Genomic DNA, 16,988 nt, shown 5'->3' with positions numbered 1-16,988 from the left:
TTAGGAGGCCGAGGAAGTCTCCTGTTTTGGTGCACCTTAGAGAGGAGGAAAAAGCGGTGCCCTGGCCAGGTGGGTCTTGCCTCGGGGTGGGGGAGCATGCGGTGACGAAGAGAGTCAGGCATACAGGGGGAGGAAGCAGGAAGAGAGACGCGGCCCTTCCAGATTTCGAGGAGGCGAGGATTCAAACCGGTTTCGCAACCGTTTCCGCAGCCCCCCTGAGTTCTCCAAGGTCTCAGTTGGCCGGCTTTGGACTTTGGACGCACAGCCAGCTCTGGATACCCCTCCCGGGGGACGCCTCTGTGTAGGGATGCCAGCCTCCAGGTGGGACCTGGGGATCCCCTGGAATTACAGTTTATCTCCAGACTAAAGCGATCAGCTCCCTTGGGGAAAATAGATTCTTTGGAGGGTGGACTCTATGGCATTTTACCCCACTGAATTCCATCCCCAAATCTTCAGGAGTTTCCAAACCTGGATTTGGCAACCCTACCTCTGGGACATGTGTTTGTCTCCCCGGCCTCCGTTTAGCCCTGACCAGTTGTAAAAGGGGCAGATAGATTATAATCCAGGGCTATTATGAGGGCGACAGGTTAGAAGGTGTGAATGTGTTTTGCGAAGGTGGGGGGAAGCCCGTTAAAAAGGATCAGAAAACGGTGGGTGTGATTGCTGCCAAGCCAGGTTTTTGTAATCTGGTGTGTATCTAAATGTGTACACACCCAGATTATTTCATTCCTTCTCTCTCCCCAGCAGATTACACTGTGACACCTTGTTTGCTCTCCACCTGGGCCCCACGTCCAACATCTCCCATGGGGGCCCAAAGGCCCCTCATTGTGCCCTGGCTGCTGGAACAGCTGGATGCCCAGCGATTTCCAGGGGTGTCATGGCTGAACCCGGAACGGACCAGGTTCCGAATACCGTGGAAGCATGGGTCTCGGCACAGTACCATCCCAGAAGATTTCCAGCTTTTTGAGGTAAAACTGTTGCCTGTGTGGAGTGTGGATGTGTCCCTACTCTTTTACGAACCACATACAAAATTATGTTTACCTCCAGTGATCTTCCACTGTTAAACTGCTGTTAAAAAAATAATGCCTAGCAAGTGTTCAAAGTGGTGCACGTAATCTGTTGAAATCTGTAAAGCCAGCTTTATTTAATAATGTATTCTCAATTTTAACTTCTCAATTTTAAGTTTTTATATTATGTATATTAGAATATTGTATATTTTGTTTTGGTTAATCAATAAAATATATATTTTTTAAAAGTATTGAGAGAGAGAATAAAACCAACACTAGTGTGGCTGTTGCCATGGAAATGATATTTTAATCTGCACAGCCAATCAAGACCTCCTGTAGCCAATCAGAAGTGCTGCCGGGCAAGAGCTCTACCTAGCCCCGCCGACTTGCTAGAAACACTTTGTGGGCTCCCATGGGTGCCACATTGTGGACCCCTGTCTTACAGGATAGGCACAGATGAAGGTTGGTTTTGAATACTGGTCTATGGGATGGAACCAAACTCCTTTCCTTGGCTGTCACAGCAAATTAGAAGTTTAGTTGAAGGCATCCCAAATCGGTAACTATGAACTTCCGGAATATACTGCAGCAAGATGTAATGACAGCTGCTAGTTAAGATGACTTTTTCCAAAAAGAACTGAAATAGACAAATTCATGGGGAACAGTTCTGTCGACAGTGATTGTGATAGCTGAACAACTTCCATGCTCAGAGACAGAACATCTCAGTATCTGGTGCTGGTGACAAACAGTAGGACAAGGAGATTGTTTTCGTGCTCTGCTTCTGAGATTTCAAAGGCTTCTGATTGGCTACTGATGAAAAGGGGTGGGCAGGATTTAAGAGCAGCCATGTTGGATAAGACTAATGGTCCATCTGGTCTAGCATCCTGTTTCACATAGTGGCCAACGAGATGCCCCTAGCAAGGTCTACAAGCAGGGCATAAAGTGCAAAGTTTCCTTTATTACTGTTCCCAGAATGAGTGTTTATCAGGCTACTGCCTCTGAACATGGAGGCTCCATTTAGCATCACAGCTAATAGCCATTGATAGATTTATCCTTCGTGAATTTGTTTATAGACTTGAAAAAAGTTCCTCTTCTTGCTCTAGGCTTGGGCCATTGCCAGCGGCCGCTTCGATCCAAGGACTGATCCCCGGACCCCTTCGGACTGGAAAAGAAACTTCCGCTCTGCCCTGAACCGAAAGCCAGAGATCAAACTGATAACTGATAACAGCACAGATTCGGAAGACCCTCACAAAGTGTTTGAAATCCAGCATCCTGTCGGTAAGAACAGTCTGGCCAGATATCTGGAAAAGGGTTTCTGATGGGAATCCAGACGGAGGAACAAATGCTGTAGGTGAGATGGAAAGCATCACTGTTTATGTATTATTTTCTCTCATAGGTCCAAATGACTATGCGCAGCCAGTGGCTGATGAAGTGCATGAAAACCTGGGGGCATGTGGAGACAGTTCACCTTCTTGCCAGGTCAGTCTCTCTCTTTCTCTCTCCCCCTCCTCCCTCCAACCAACCAGGGAATTGTGAAATACAAATAAAACGATGAATAAGAGGAGCTCAAAGGGGAGGAATAAGTGGGGGGGAGGAAGGGGGAAAGAATGAAGGACTTTGAGCCGTCTCCATCCTTTTCTTCAGGATGACTTACTAGAGAATGTGCTGAAGTCCCTGGACCTCTCCGGTTCTGAACAAGGTGAGCAATGTGGGGTCTGGTAGAAGGTTGGGTAGGATGCTGGAGAAATTAGGGGCCAAAAGAAGTCAGTGAAAAGTGTCTTGCATGCCACCTCCAAGATCTGATGGTGTGGCATAGTGGTTAGAGTGTCAGACTAGGATCTTGTAGACCCAGGTTCAAATCTTCACTCTACCACGGAAGCTCACTAGGATGACTTTCAACCAGTTACTTTCTTTCAGCCTAAACCTACTTCACTGGGTTGTTGTGAGGTTAAAATGGAGGAGAGGGGAATGATGTAAGCCACTTCGCATCCCTGTTGGGAAGAAAGGCAGTGTACAAAGTAGTAGAAGAAGAAGAGATTGGATTTATACCCCGCCCTTCACTACCCGAAGGAGTCTCAGAGCGGCTTACAATCTCCTCCCCCTCCCCACAACAGACATCCTGTGAGGTAGGTGAGGCTGAGAGAGCTCTGAGAGAACTGCTCATGAGAGAACAACTTTGAGAGAACTTGTCACTAACCCAAGGTCACACCAGCAGCCACATGTGGAGGAGTGGGGAATCAAACCCGGTTCTCCCAGATTAGAGTCCGTACACCTAACCACTACACCAAACTGTAAATAAATAAATAAATAGTAATGCATGCAGATGTACTGTTTTTCCATCAACATCTTGTGCCTGAAGCTTTTTGTAATGTTTTGGGGGGGGTGCAAGTGCTGTAGTGGAAGGAATGGTTGGTTGGTCACCTACGGATGGAGAAGATGGTTGGAGGAAGGCAGCTATAAGAAATCTGCATGAGGCAACATGTACATTTTTGGACAGGTCTCCTTACTCTTAGGAAAGTGTGTGTGTGGTCTGGAAGTCTTAGCACTGCACCGCAAAGCAGAGGCACACCATTCCAAAGCTATAGTGGAGCTCTGCTCACTGCACTGTAAATGGGACAGAAGTCCTGCTTCAGGGACCAGACTCTGTGCATTAGGAAGCACAAGAAACGGACCCCCGTCGGGAGAGAAGTTGGGCATGAATGGTGCAGCAAGGAGTAACATCTGTACAGTCTACCAAAGTTTGCGTCCGGTGGCATTTTTAAGAACAACAAAAGTTTAATTCTGGGTATAGGCTTCTGTGTGCGTGCACACTTCTTCAGATACCTGCACGAACTGCGCGTGCACATAAAAGCTTATACCCAGAATTAAACTTTGTTTGTCTCGAAGGTGCCACTGGGCTCATACTTTGTTCCGTTGCTTCAGACCAACATGGCTTCCCACCTGAATCTGGACATTCTGACATCCTCCCACCCCCTAGAGTCTTTCCGTCAAACTGCCAAGTGGGGGGAGTCCTGCATTCCACCCCCATTGTATTCTTTGCCCTCCAAGGGGATCCCAGAGTCTTGATCTTTAGTGCCGCCTGCCCCAGTGCACTAGATCCAGGGGTCATTTCCTGCAGGAGCGCACAGGAGCGGAGCTCTGGCAGTAAAGAGCCCAGGGGGTGGGCACATGCAACAAGCCACACACCCTGCTCCCAGCAGCCCTCAGTCAGAGCAAGAAGCAGCCAGGTAAGTTGCAGAGCTCCCCCCGGCCCAAAGCAGTCCAGTGACACCTTTAAGACCAAGTTTTATTCAGGTACAAGCTCTCCTTCCTCTGTGAGGACAGATCTGCACGTTCTCGCCCCCCCCCCCAATAGCTAGCAATCCAAAGCAGTCCAGTGGCGCCTGAGCGGTGGGTGTTGCCTTCTGACACACTTCCGGTGATGTCAGGGGGTGTGGCGTATGCAAATAAGTTATGCTAATGCGTTGTGCTAATGAGCTCCTGCACCTCTTTTTCTACAAAATGACCCCTGACTAGATCACTCTTCTTTCCCCAAGGAATCCAAAACTGCTGTGTGCTAAAGGCCCCCAGGTACAGAGCTCTGCATTATGTTGCTCCCCAAACATTTATGTTGTCTTTCTCTCTCCTGCAATAGATTCAAGTGGGTAGCCCTGTTGGTCTGAAGTAGCAGAACAATGTTTGAGTCCAGTGGCACCTTTAAGACCAGCCCAGGAAGCTTAGCCACACTCCAGGACCCAGGGTATACGCCAAATATCCACAACTTTCCTTAGGAGAGAGAACAGGAAAGATTTGTTTGACAAATGGAAGAAATGTCAGTACTCCACACAAGACTCCCAACACAAATACAAAACAAAAAAAGACACCTAGGCTGCGGTCACATGGAGCATTAGCCACGCTACAGAGACGGAAGATAGGTAGATTTTCCGGGCGCGATCACACCGCAACTTCTGGGAAGCGTTGAGCTCCCGTGGCGAACCCGAGGCTTCCCGCCGAAGATGCGGAGTTAAAAACTAGTACCCCTGAGGTACTAGTTTCCGGAAACCACGGGGCAAGGGCTGGCGTCTGATCGCGTTTCCGGTGGTGGCATCCGGCGCCCGCCCATGTCCCTTCGCAAACAGGTTTTTCCCCCCCACGTCTCCACAAGATGCGCACAAGCACCCAACGGCGCATGCGCACAAAGAGGAAAGCGAAAGTGCCGTTTCGGCTTAGAAAAAATAAATGACCCCGTTTGTCACGGCAGCGGCCCCTAGCCATTGCTGGTGTGATCATGCCATGCCGCTTCTTCGCCATGCTGCAGAATTGTCGTGTGATCGCCGGGGCAATTAGCCACGCCTCCCCCCCGCGCGATATCCGGTCCATGTGACCGGGGCCCTTGATAGGCTTACCTACACTTTCCCCTAAAAGAAAGGTTTTCCTTCAGGCAAAAATCTTCCACACAGGAATGAAGAAACTTTCAGTCTTGACAAACAAAGGGCACTTCCGCATTGACATTTTTGTCACTCATTTGTCCCTGTTGCTTTGGGTTTCCCATCCCTTCTCCACATGTGTTTTGCTCCCTCTGGGACTGTTCCCTCTAAGTCTTGTGCAGCAAAAATCCTACCTCGTGAGCTGCTGGCATTAAAGTTGTGGCCGAGCGATTTGGCCGCTGCACAAATTAGTTTGCTCTGGAGTCATCCGGAGGCTAAAAAACTATGAGCTAGCTCACACTAACTCAGCTTAGAGGAAACACTGCTAGAGAGGACAAAACACATTTTGGGGTGGTGGTGGAAGAAACCCTGAAGCAATAGGGACAAACGAGTGACAAAAATGACAATGCGGAAGTAGAAACCATACCGAAGCCAGTTTCAGCTGCTAGAGACCCACCCTCCACCATTGTGTGGAACCTGGCTTTTGCTTGCCAATTACACTGTTATCTCCAAACTAACAAAATAACGATTTAACAAGGTTGACCTTTTCAAATTGACAAGCAAAGGCTTCCTTCTTAACAAAAACCACATGATAATTTCTCCATTTGCCAGAAGTATCCAGCTCTTCTAAACAGGAACAAAAATTAAACGGGGAGGGAGCCGTTAAACCTAGGCTTCAGAATGGGACACCCAATGTTCATAACAATCACTAAAAATTCATTCACTCAACAGAGAGGAGTCCAGGGCTGCTCACACTTTTCTGACCGTACAGAGATCTGTTAGAAAACGTGCTACCAACAACCAAACCGCGAAGGCAGCAAGGGTTTGGTGGGAAGGACTGGCAAGAAGAACCCCGCACCCCAGACCCCCACTCCACCCCATGTTCCATGTCCTCCAAAGGAATCTAGGAAACCTCTTCTTCAGCACGATCCATGGTTCATGTGCTAGGTCACTCTTTAATTCCCGAACTCTTGCGTTTGTCAGTTCTCAAGCGTTCTGTTGTCTTTCTTTCTTCCACAATGTTCCATATTCTGTGCCAGGAGCAGAAAACCCAGCTTACTATGCCGCCCTGTCCCCATCTGGTTTGGATCTGACTCCGCTGACAGTCCCAATGATACCGTTGGAACCAGCCTTTTGCGCCAATAATTTTGGTAGGCTTCTTGAATCTGGAGGATATATCTCACACACCCCTACTGTGTTCAATCATTCTGCCACCCCTTTCTCCCTCTAGAGTAAGTGGTCTTCAGTATTCCAGGCCCAGGAGCCATCTTTAGTAGGGGTGTGCAAAAAAAAAAAAAATTGGCCCGATTCGGATTTGGCAGAGTCGGACAGAATCAATGGCAGAAAGACTTCTGCATGTCAATTTCGGCAGTAGGAGCTCATTGGAGAGTCTTTCAGCCAGCCGAATGTCAATTTTTGCCCCATTATATCCTATGGGCCTTGAAGTCAATGGCGAAAACATAGGGTATATTCTGGGGGCTGGAGGGGAGGGGTTTGAGGGAGAGGCTACAAACTCACAGGGTAGCTGCTGGGGCCTCTCCCCAAGATACCCACCATGTTTCAAGAACATTGAACCAGGAGGTCCAGTTCTATGGGTCCCCAAACAGGTTGCCCCTATCACCTCCATTGTTCTCTGTGGTGGGATAAAAGTAACTTCCACAATATTCCCTTTCCCCCCCACCATAGTTACTTTTTCTTCCCACCATAGAGAACAATGGAGGGAATAGGGACAGCCTGTTTGGGTGGCCAGCAGGCCTGGAGAAAAATGCCCTGTCCCTTGAATAGAGGTTTATTGCATGAAAATGGACAGTGGAAGATTTTCACAGCATAGAGGTAAATAACATCTCATGATGCCTTTATTAAATTGACATTTAATACAGGCATTTTTCTCCAGCCCTGTAGATCAGTGTAGTTCTCAAGTACTCTGTTGTCTTTTTTTCCTGTTCTCTGTTCAGTGCAAGCAGCAGATAACACAGCTTCCTGTGTAGGCCTGCCTCCATCTGGTTTGGATCAGGCCCCACCAGCAACCCCACTGCTCCCATTGCAGCAGATCATGGAATCCAGTGTGTTAGGTAAGCTTTTTGGATGCAGGCCCTCTTGTGGCCAAAACTGAGATTGCATCTAAAGCTACTGCCACCATTTCCTTTTTGTACTTCAGGGTTTTCGGCCCTTTGGTCCAGGGGCCAACCTCTAACCCTAAGGATAGGGTTACCAGCTCTGGGTTGGGAAATACCTGGAGATTTGGGGGGTGGAGCCTGGGGAGGGCAGGGTTTGGGGAGGGGGAGGGACCTCAACAGTGTATAATGTCATAGAGTCCTCCCTCCAAATCAGCCATTTTCTCCAGAGGAACTGATCATTATTTCCTGGAGATCAGTTGTAATAGAAGGAGATCTCCAGGTGCCACCTGGAGATTGGATAACCTACCTAAGGACCTGTTCATAATTTTGTGATGCACTCTTTTCTCCCTCCTCTCTAGGGTTGCCAAATCCTACCTTTGTAATAGGGGGGGGAGTTGGGGGCAGACAACGTCACACGCTTTGGGGATGGGGTCCCCCCCGGCGGCTCAATCCCCGCCGGCGGGGAACGAGTCCTTCGGGCAGGGTTTCCCCACCCCCCGGGGGGACTTGGCAACCCTTGTCCTCTCTTCATCCCTTTAGGGAGCCAGTATCGTGCAGTGGTTAGGGTATCATACTAAGATCTGGGAGAGCCAAGTTCAAATCCATGCTCTGCCATGGGTGACCTTGGGTCAGTCACAGTCTCAGCCTTACCCACCTCACAGGGTTGTTGTTGTGAGGATAAATTGGGGATGGGAAAACCATGTATGCTGTTCTGAGCTCCGTGAAGGAAGAGTGGGATCAATAGACCTTCTGTGGCTCACTGCCTAGTTCCCCCCAGCTAGGATTTCATCATGAATTGAGCAGCAGCCATTTCCCCCCCCCTCTCACCCCACCACACACCAGACAAAAAAAAAGTGGAGTTTTTTTAGGAAGGGGCAGTGTAGTTCTGAAAGAACAATTTTTTGCCCTTCAAACATTCAGGTCTTCTGCACTAAGGCGGTCCGATTCCCAGTTCTGAAGATTTTCTCCTACTGTTTGGAAATGTCATGGAATGTGACTCTAAGCAGTGAAGCATGCGCATGCGTGCGAGGAAATGCACGGACATAGTCCTGCATGCATGAATTATAATTGCATACCAGTGTGCAGTTCCAAGTTTTCCTTGTAAAAAGGCCCGAGGCAATCTTGTAGGCTACATAAAGGCGCAATCGGGACTGTTAGAGGAAGGTGACATTGAATGATTTCACTCTTTTGACTGAGGGTGGGGAGATAGAGTGGCACAGTGGCAAAATGCCTGTTTCTGGCCCTTTGTTTTCCCAAGAATAATGTTGCCAGTGCCTGAACAAGTCGAGGTATGAATAGCTTTATCCTGTGGAGGAATAATGAAAGGTACCACTGCATGTAATGATGCAAGACACAGGAAAGGTTTTCACCTATTCCCCCAAACCCCTGTCCCTTCTGTTCTTCAGAAACAGATTTCGAAGTGCGGGCCTATTATCGAGGTCGGCTGGTCTTCAACGACACATTCAGCAACGTACGGGGCTTGTGCTTCTTGCCTCCCGGATCCCAGGTCCCTTATCCGGATTTGGCCGCTGTGGTGTTGCCTGACGCTGCTATCTTGAACGACCAGATGCAAGCGACATTAACCAGTCGCATTCTGCACCGCTTGGCCCCCGGGGTGCTGCTTCGCATCGAGGGTCCGTTGCTCTGCGGCAGCCGGCTGGGCCGTTGCCATGTCTTCTGGAGCCAGTCTGAGACGCCCACTGCTGGAATGCGTTGTGGAGGGCTCCCCAAGGAACACCTTGGCCCCATTTACAGCCTGCAGCAGTTTGTGCAAGGTGTGGTGGTATGGCTTCTAACCTTCTGGGGGCTGAGCACATGAAGCTGCCTGATACTGAATCAGACCCTGGGCCCAACTAAGGCTGCGGTAATGCTGGAGGCTCGGCACGATCTGGCCACACCTCTATTTGCGGAGGTTTAAATAGTTGTGGGAAGTTTTGATCAGACATCCTACCCTGAACCAGCTTCACTGAGCACTCGCCCCATGGTTGGTCTTAAAAACACAATCCTAAATAGTCCACAAACACAAGCCCTCCAAAGGGAAAAAAATACCGTCCAGTATACTCCAACGGTATCGTACATGATATTCAGACCATTTCAAAGAGAATCCTTCATCAAAGGATATATTGAGTCAAGGTAGGTACAATGACCATGCAGAAATCTCAATTCTGTTTTCCATCAAGTGGAGTCCAAAGCCTCTTAACAAATTCACAACCCAATGGTATCAACTCTAGCAGGCAAATAAGGAAAGCTTGTGTTTGTGGACTATTTAGGATTGTGTTTCTTTAAGAATTAGCGTTCTGTGGCTTGTGAGACTTTATGATGTGCATTACATTTTCTTGAAGCATTGTGTTTATATATTCAGAATATTTAATCTATTTCTATGAGCATCACTACTTGTCTTTGAAAAAAAAATTGGGGGGGAGTTTTATCTTTTCATTTGTAATCTTAAAATGGTTAGTTGTTATAGATTTTCCAGGCTGTATGGCCGTAGTCTTGGCATTGTAGGACCTGACGTTTCACGAACAGGTGTGACTGGTGTCCTTAGAGGTATAACACAGAAAGATGGAGTACTCTCTGTGTCGACAGAGTACCCACCTTGACACAGAGAGTACTCCATCTTTCTGTGTTATACCTCTAAGGACACCAGTCACACCTGTTCGTGAAACGTCAGGTCCTACAATGCCAGGACCACGGCCATACAGCCCAGGAAATCTACAACAGCTAATGATCTCCGGCTGTGAAAGCCTTCGACAACATAATCATAAAATGGGCATTGCAAGACCCCGCGCTGCTCCAGATTGCTGCTGAGCGGGCCTTAAGAACATAAGAGATGCCAATGTTGGATCAGGCCAAAGGCCCATCCAGTCCAACACTTTGTGTCACACAGTGTCCAGAAATACCAGTGCCATCAGGAGGTCCACCAGTGGGGCCAGGACATTAGAAGCCCCCCCCCTTGACCCCCCCCCCAGCACCAAGATGACAGAGCATCACTTGCCCCAGAGTCCCTATCTATACCTTGTGGCTAATAGCCACTGATGGACCTCTGCTCCATATGCTTATCTAATTCCCTTTTGAAGCTGTCCATGCTTGTAGCCGCCACAACTTCCTGTGGCAGTGAATTCCATGTGTTAATCACTCTTTGGGTGAAGAAGTACTTCCTTTGCCTTCCTGTGCTAATGAGTGGCTGCGAACACTGTTTGTCATTCCTCTTAACGAGCAAAGGGAACCATGGCCTGATGGCACCCCAGTAGGAGGAATAGCACTCTGAAGGCCGCTGATCATTTAAAGGTTATCAGTACAAGGTCTGATGTGACTTACAACCAAAGAGGAATTCTCCATAATACTCTTGCATTATGCTGTGGAGGGGGGGGCAGTTTTGGAACAAAAGGCACTCCCTTTTGCAACAGCGGAGGGAGATTTCTTTGTCCAGCCACCAACTAAAGCATGACATCTTCCTCTGGTGGAACAACGGGGAGCAGAGAAAAATACAGTTTCCCCCCCCTCTCCCACTCCAGAACTGATTGGATTCATGGAGGGACGCCGTGGCTCCCCTGACTATACCCTGTGGTTTTGCTTCGGGGAGGATTGGCCTGACCCCGACCCCACACGCCTTTGGAAGAAAAAACTGATCATGGTGCAGGTACGTGTCTTCAGGTCTGCCCCTCCTCATCTGCTCCTCCCACTTTTGTAAGGAAACATCTACAGGTGCAGACTCAGTCAAATTTAACGTGGATTAATAACCCAGCTCCAGGGAGAATGTCTGGAGGAAGACAAACGTGAGGGTAAACTTGTTGTAAGGATGGCAACGCCCGCTTCATGCTTGTATCTTCCTCACATAGCAGATAATTTAATGAACTCTTGTGGATATGCTGCTAAAACGATGGGCCAGATTTTCAGAGCGCTCTGCGATACACTGAGGGTTCTGACAGATAAGGCCCAATGGGGGAAGATACAAACATCTGTGAGGGACTTCTGCCCTCCCTGGAAATTGCCGTCCTCTTTATCCTACCTGTGCTGTAGGGCATGTATATCTGCTGGGGGGGACCAATAAACAGCTGTCCCACCAGCATTTTTCTCAGGGGGAACAAAGATATAACAAGTAGAGAGGTAACAAAAAGCAGTTTTTACTTCTTACTTTACTTACTTTACAATCTTATGGTTCAGCATATAAGAACCTAATCCCAATATAAAGACAAATGTTTCAAAACATTTTGCATCTTGATGAGTTGCCCCTGTTGTATCACAGGAAAATCTGATATCACTTACTCCACGGGTGAACACCTTAGTGTAAGGTCCATTCTTTGTATGGTCAATTTTCCATATGTTATTGTTCAATTAATGGAGTGCTGAGTTTGACTTATACTGCTGTGGAAGGCCTGGGGCCGAAACGCATTGGGTATTGGTTGGTTCTTTCATATGGAGACAATATGTACTTTTAAAGCTGTATTTTTGTAAATGGACATTTGCCTTTATATTGGGATTAGGTACTTAAGATATTGAACCATTTTTGTTTTTAACTATTTTAGTAGTTCTGGAGCATTATTAAATTATATACTGGTGTTTTGTACACTTGTACTACATGCATGGTTATATTTTGCTGCCTTTTTCTTTGTTTCAACTATTTTGGTTACTGTCCTTGCACAGAGTTGTGTTTTTCTCTCCTTTTTTGGTTGTACTCATGGAAAGACTAGCCCCAACTGATGTGACGTTTTCCTCTGAAGGTTATCTAGAGGGCAGCAAGTGCTTCAGGGATAGGCACAGTGGCCACATCTTTCCATAGAGATAAAAGTTGGCTTCTAGTAAGTAGGACCCTAGCCCTGGGTCATTGCCATTACTGCCAAATGACTGACGCTGTGCATTATGTCCCTGTATGCTGTCCCAGTGCTAATGAGTTATGGGTGGTGGATGTGGGAGGGTGGGCTTCAGGAAGACACTTTAAGGAAGTACTCTAAGAGTGTTAATGTTTTAAGCATATTTGTATTTTGAGTTAAAAACAGGTGTTTCTCTTTGGGTGGAAATCCACAGACCCCCATCTCCACTGCACTATGGGGCCCGGAGTCCTTGCTTCCAGGATCATCACCCCCCCCCACCCCCGCAGATTAGATCTTCTCCATACTCAGCTTGTGCTGAAGCTCAGCTGTTGCTGTCCCACATTCAGTCTTCTGCCGTGCTGTTCTCCAGCCAGAACAGTTTCCCGGACAACCTTCCCCCCACCACTTTATTTGTATTTCTGCAGCAGCCTGGCTGTTCTGTCAGTCGCTTATTCCAGCATCCCCTTCGCCAGTTTGAGCTGTCTGGATAGCCACACAAGAAAGCCATTAGTCTGGCTTATGCCGCATGTTCTGTTGCACCAGACTACGAAAGCCACCCCTCTGGAATCGAACAGTGTGTGTGTGTGACTTGGGGAATGAACAGCCACAGAAAAATAGTCCTCTATTCGCAGAGGGGCTGTTTTCAGTTTACAAAGGCCAGAGGCCTCGCTTCCATGAAACTCTGAGGTTAGTTGAGAACAGAGCACAAACTCCATTAATTCCTGAAACTGCAGAGCCTTGTTCTCCCACAAAGTGCATCAACTTTATACTCGGTGCATAACAGGTTTCCACCTTTGTCTCAGAGCTGCAGGGCAGAAAGGTGCGCGTGGGGGGAGGCGGCAGCTTCTAGAGTAGCAACTTAGCCTGATTGCAGCAAACACCAGCGTCACTGTGATGAACTGACGTTTCATAGACTGGAATGCAAATTGTGAACTGCATGGAGTGTCTTCAGATGTATGGCATCCTCTATTGGCAGATTATGTGGGTAAATGCGGGGCGGGGCAGGGACTCAAACAAGGACTAAAAGGCTATGAATTTAACAGTAAGTCTGTCTTTTCTATGGAAAGCCAAAATGTGTACAAGAGAAACACAAGAACTGCAGCCATCAAGGTTCCCACTGGATCAGAGCAGTGTTTCCTCTTGTTCAGAAGCCTGTCTCACACTGGCCAACCAGTTACTTCAGAAGGCCAATGAACAGGGCACAGAGGCCAAGGCCTTCCCCAATGATGACTCCTGGCACTGGACTTCAGAGATTGGCTGCCTTGGAATGCGGAGGTTCCATTTTATCACTATGGCTACTAGCCGCTGAGGGACATCTGCATCAGCCTGTCTGATCCCCTTTTAAAGCTGCGTACGGTTACAGCTGGGGCCGCGGTGGCTCAGAGGTTAAGACGCTGAGCTGCAGACCGGAAGGTCTGTAGTTCAGCAATTCGAGACCCCAGTGTTGCGGGACGGAGTGAGCTCCCATCTCTGGCCCCAGCTCCTGCCAACCCAGCAGGTCAAAAGCAGGAAATTGCAAGTAGATAAATAGGTACCACTTCGGTGGGAAGGTAACAGCGTTCCATGCACCTCGGTGTTTAGTCATGCTGGCCACATGACCACAGCGACGTCTCCGGACAGCGCTGGCTCTTTGGCTTGGAAACGGAGATGAACACCGCCCCCAAGAGTCAGATTCGACTGGCTTTCAAGCAAGGGAGACCTTTACCTTTACGGTAACAGCCATCGCTACATCCGCTGGCAATGAAAAGCTATGTTTTGATTCTGCATAGAAGTAACAGGCCTGTTGCTCCTCACTGCATCCCACAGCTGCTCAACCCCCCCCCCAAAAAAAAATTACCCACATATCAACCAACAGAATATCCTACATGATAACATGAACTCGGTCTATGAAAAACTTAATACTGCAGTACCAAAATCTTTGATGCTTCAGCACTTTGAATGGGAATTCAGTTTCTCCTCATTTTATTACCCCCATTCAGGTCATCCCCAAGGTTTTTGAAACACTCCACGAACTGAGCAAGGCGAGCGGGGCGTCGTCGCTAAATGGAGCCGAACCAGACCTGAGGATATCGGACTCGCTGCAGGACCCTTCCTTATTGGAGCGACTGAGAGACTGGGAGGGGAGGATGGATGTGCAGTTCAGCAGCTAACCTCACAAGCCACGGCTGTTTCAGTCACACTGGGCGCTCTTCCTTTGGGCCCTTCGCATCACCTGTGCCTTCAGGAAGGGCCTGTTCAGCCACCTGAGCTGCAGCCCACCCACCCCTTAAGGTGATGACCACTGTTCCTTAGTCATTCTTCCTGTGGGGCAGTTGATTTTACTCAGAGCAACTCAGTATAAATTTGTCTCACCTTCAGAATTACCACATTAATAATCCTCACTGCACTGTCTGAAGCCAAGCATAGGCAAAGCCACTTTCTTTAACTGTTCCAAGTTACGCTGTAATTTTCTTTTTACGACTACTTCTGTTGTTTGCACTCAGGGTGTGTTCAGGGCAATGGAAAGGTACAGAAAAGTCTGGTCACAAATCTCAGCTCTTGTTTATTTCAAGCCCTTGGTACTATGCCCCCCCCCCAAAAAAAAAAAACCTTTCTTGCTTGCTTTTAAGGTTCTTCGTTTTTCTTGATTCTGCCTGGCTCTGATTCCATTTCCCCTTTTCTTTTTTTTTCTGCTCAGTTTACCGTTTTGGCTCAACTTCCCCTTTCTTCTGCACTGTCGGCTGTTCCAAGTTGTTGCTTCCTTCTGTTGAGGGGCGTTTTAAGAAAACCTACGTGTTCCGTGCTGCATTTTCTTCAGTAAACTCTTTAAGCTGTTAGAGGTTGGGCTCAGAATTCGTTTTTTACCGATTTCCTTTTGGTTCCCCCCCAACCCTCGCCCTTCCCCATCTGTTCCCTTACTCTTCAAACTCATGTTGATCCATTTTAAACTGTGAGCCTGCAAGCAGCCAGTTCTGAACCTACTGTACACGGGCCCCCGGTAGAGGCGACCGGACGGATTCGCAGTTTCAACCCACAATTTGGAGGAAAGAACAAGAAAACAGTTGAAAGGAGTTTGGTTTAGTGTAATAGCCCCAAATAGCAATAGGACAGAAAAACAAGGGCTTAAACAGCTATTGTTCTCCTCCTGCATCCTATTTAAGTTCCTTTTACCAGGAACCACAACAATAACCCAGCTGCCTTGAAGTCCAGCTTTCTTCTTCCCTATAGCACACTGGATGCCTGCATGCCCAGCTGGTGGAAGCTGCGCCCTGAAGACCCCATTTCTTCCCCTACCCTGCATTTTAAATCAAAATCCTGCTTCTCACCATCCCTCTTCTGTCAGCACTCAGTCACACACACACCCCGACTGCTACTGAACACTTAGAACATCGAACTCCACCTGCGTTGCCAGGCTTACTGTCTTCTAGCCATATGCTAACCCACACCTGCCGCCCCCACCTTCCAGACCCATATTTACTCCGTCTGGGCTGGTTCAAGGGTTTTTTGTTACCCCAAGCAAGATGCACCCCCACGCAAGACTAGCTGGGCCCCGCTAGTCCATTAGCACCCTCTGTGTGATGTCACCCTGTCCAGTGGCTTAACCATAGAACGAGGTCCCAAGCTCCTCTAATGCCGGCCGTGAAATTGGTGTGCTCCTCCTCACGGCGGGAGTGGGGGGGGGGGGGGAGAGAGGTATCCGATTCAGAATGTGAAAATGGGGGCACAGAAGTCGAGTCTGGCTCATTCTCTCCCTGGCCCCTTCTGCCATGTAACCCCACCCTGTCCCGTTGTCACCCAAGATTCTTGGATCTGTGCCTACTTCCCACCTCAAGTTTAAAAAAAAATATTAAAAAGCTGGAATTGCAAATACTTGGCCCCAAGAATGGCAAAGGCCTCCTGCTGTGTGTGTGTGTGTTTGTGTGAGTGTGAGAGAGTGAGAAGAACTAATCAGACAACCAGGCTGTGACGAAATGGCTGCCAGGCCTTAAAACGGATACCAGCCTGGTAGTTCCTTATGTGTGTGTGGGGGTACTCCATAGGGAACAATGGAGCTGCCATACCTCCCTGCCTACACTTCCCAGCATCCCTTGGGGGGAAAGAGCGGGAAAAGAGGGACAGAGCCAAGAGGTGGGGCCAGGGAGAGAGTGACTGTTTGGCTCCTGGCAGGCTTAAGGAAGAGCGCAGGTGGGACTCCTGTCACCAGAGACTCTGAGGGCAATCCAGGCCACTATTGACCGTGGTGGAGAGCCAGGAGGGTGGCAGTGCTGGTGGCCAGTCCCGTGGAGAAGGGCTGGAGTTTCTCTCCACAACCGGAGAGGAAAACGCAAATCCTGGCCTGAGGCCGCAATCCACTACCGAGGTAGAGAGGGTGTGTGGTAGGGACAGAAGACTTGCGTTTCGATCCTGTTTGTTTTGTGTGCCCAGGTTGTGTTGAAGTGCCTGAGTTTATTTTCTATGCCCAAAAATGTATATAGTTCAATAAATCTTCCTTTGTTGAGGTTAAAAAGCCTGGTGTGCCTCAACCACCTAGACTCCCCCGCTCTACACGTTACCAGGGGCAAAGGGAGGCCGGGGGACTCAAACGGGCCTAAAACTGGTGGGTTGCCAACCCTCCAGGGGGCGCCCAAACATTGAGATAACCACTTCCCGAGGTGGGAAAGTTAGCCAGAG

General features: G+C 48.5%; 1 protein-coding gene across 4 annotated transcripts; it reads left to right on the top strand.

The window, feature by feature from the left end:
- Positions 1 to 6: 6 nt before the first annotated feature.
- IRF3 (interferon regulatory factor 3) lies at positions 7 to 15,881 on the top strand. 4 transcript variants are annotated; one of them, XR_001482420.1, is made up of 11 exons: positions 7 to 69; positions 748 to 968; positions 2,108 to 2,282; positions 2,401 to 2,483; positions 2,649 to 2,703; positions 6,451 to 6,561; positions 7,366 to 7,482; positions 8,934 to 9,302; positions 11,043 to 11,167; positions 14,318 to 14,609; positions 15,016 to 15,881. XR_001482420.1 is itself a non-coding variant. In XM_015408510.1 (10 exons), exons 2-10 carry the CDS (start codon positions 804 to 806, stop codon positions 14,486 to 14,488), a joined length of 1,362 nt encoding a protein of 453 aa, XP_015263996.1. In that variant the 5' UTR covers positions 7 to 69; positions 748 to 803; the 3' UTR covers positions 14,489 to 15,881. The 4 variants fall into 4 exon arrangements, 3 of the variants coding, with proteins under 3 accessions (XP_015263996.1, XP_015263994.1, XP_015263995.1); XM_015408510.1 differs by having other exon boundaries at positions 7,375 to 7,482; positions 14,318 to 15,881; XM_015408508.1 differs by having other exon boundaries at positions 14,318 to 15,881.
- Positions 15,882 to 16,988: the final 1,107 nt, after the last annotated feature.

The sequence above is a fragment of the Gekko japonicus genome, unplaced genomic scaffold (assembly GCF_001447785.1).
Source record: "Gekko japonicus isolate JY-2015 unplaced genomic scaffold, Gekko_japonicus_V1.1 scaffold1039, whole genome shotgun sequence".
Classification (NCBI taxonomy): domain Eukaryota; kingdom Metazoa; phylum Chordata; class Lepidosauria; order Squamata; family Gekkonidae; genus Gekko; species Gekko japonicus.
The sequence above is the reverse complement of the archived record's forward strand: the minus strand, read 5'-3'. Positions and strand labels throughout refer to the sequence as shown.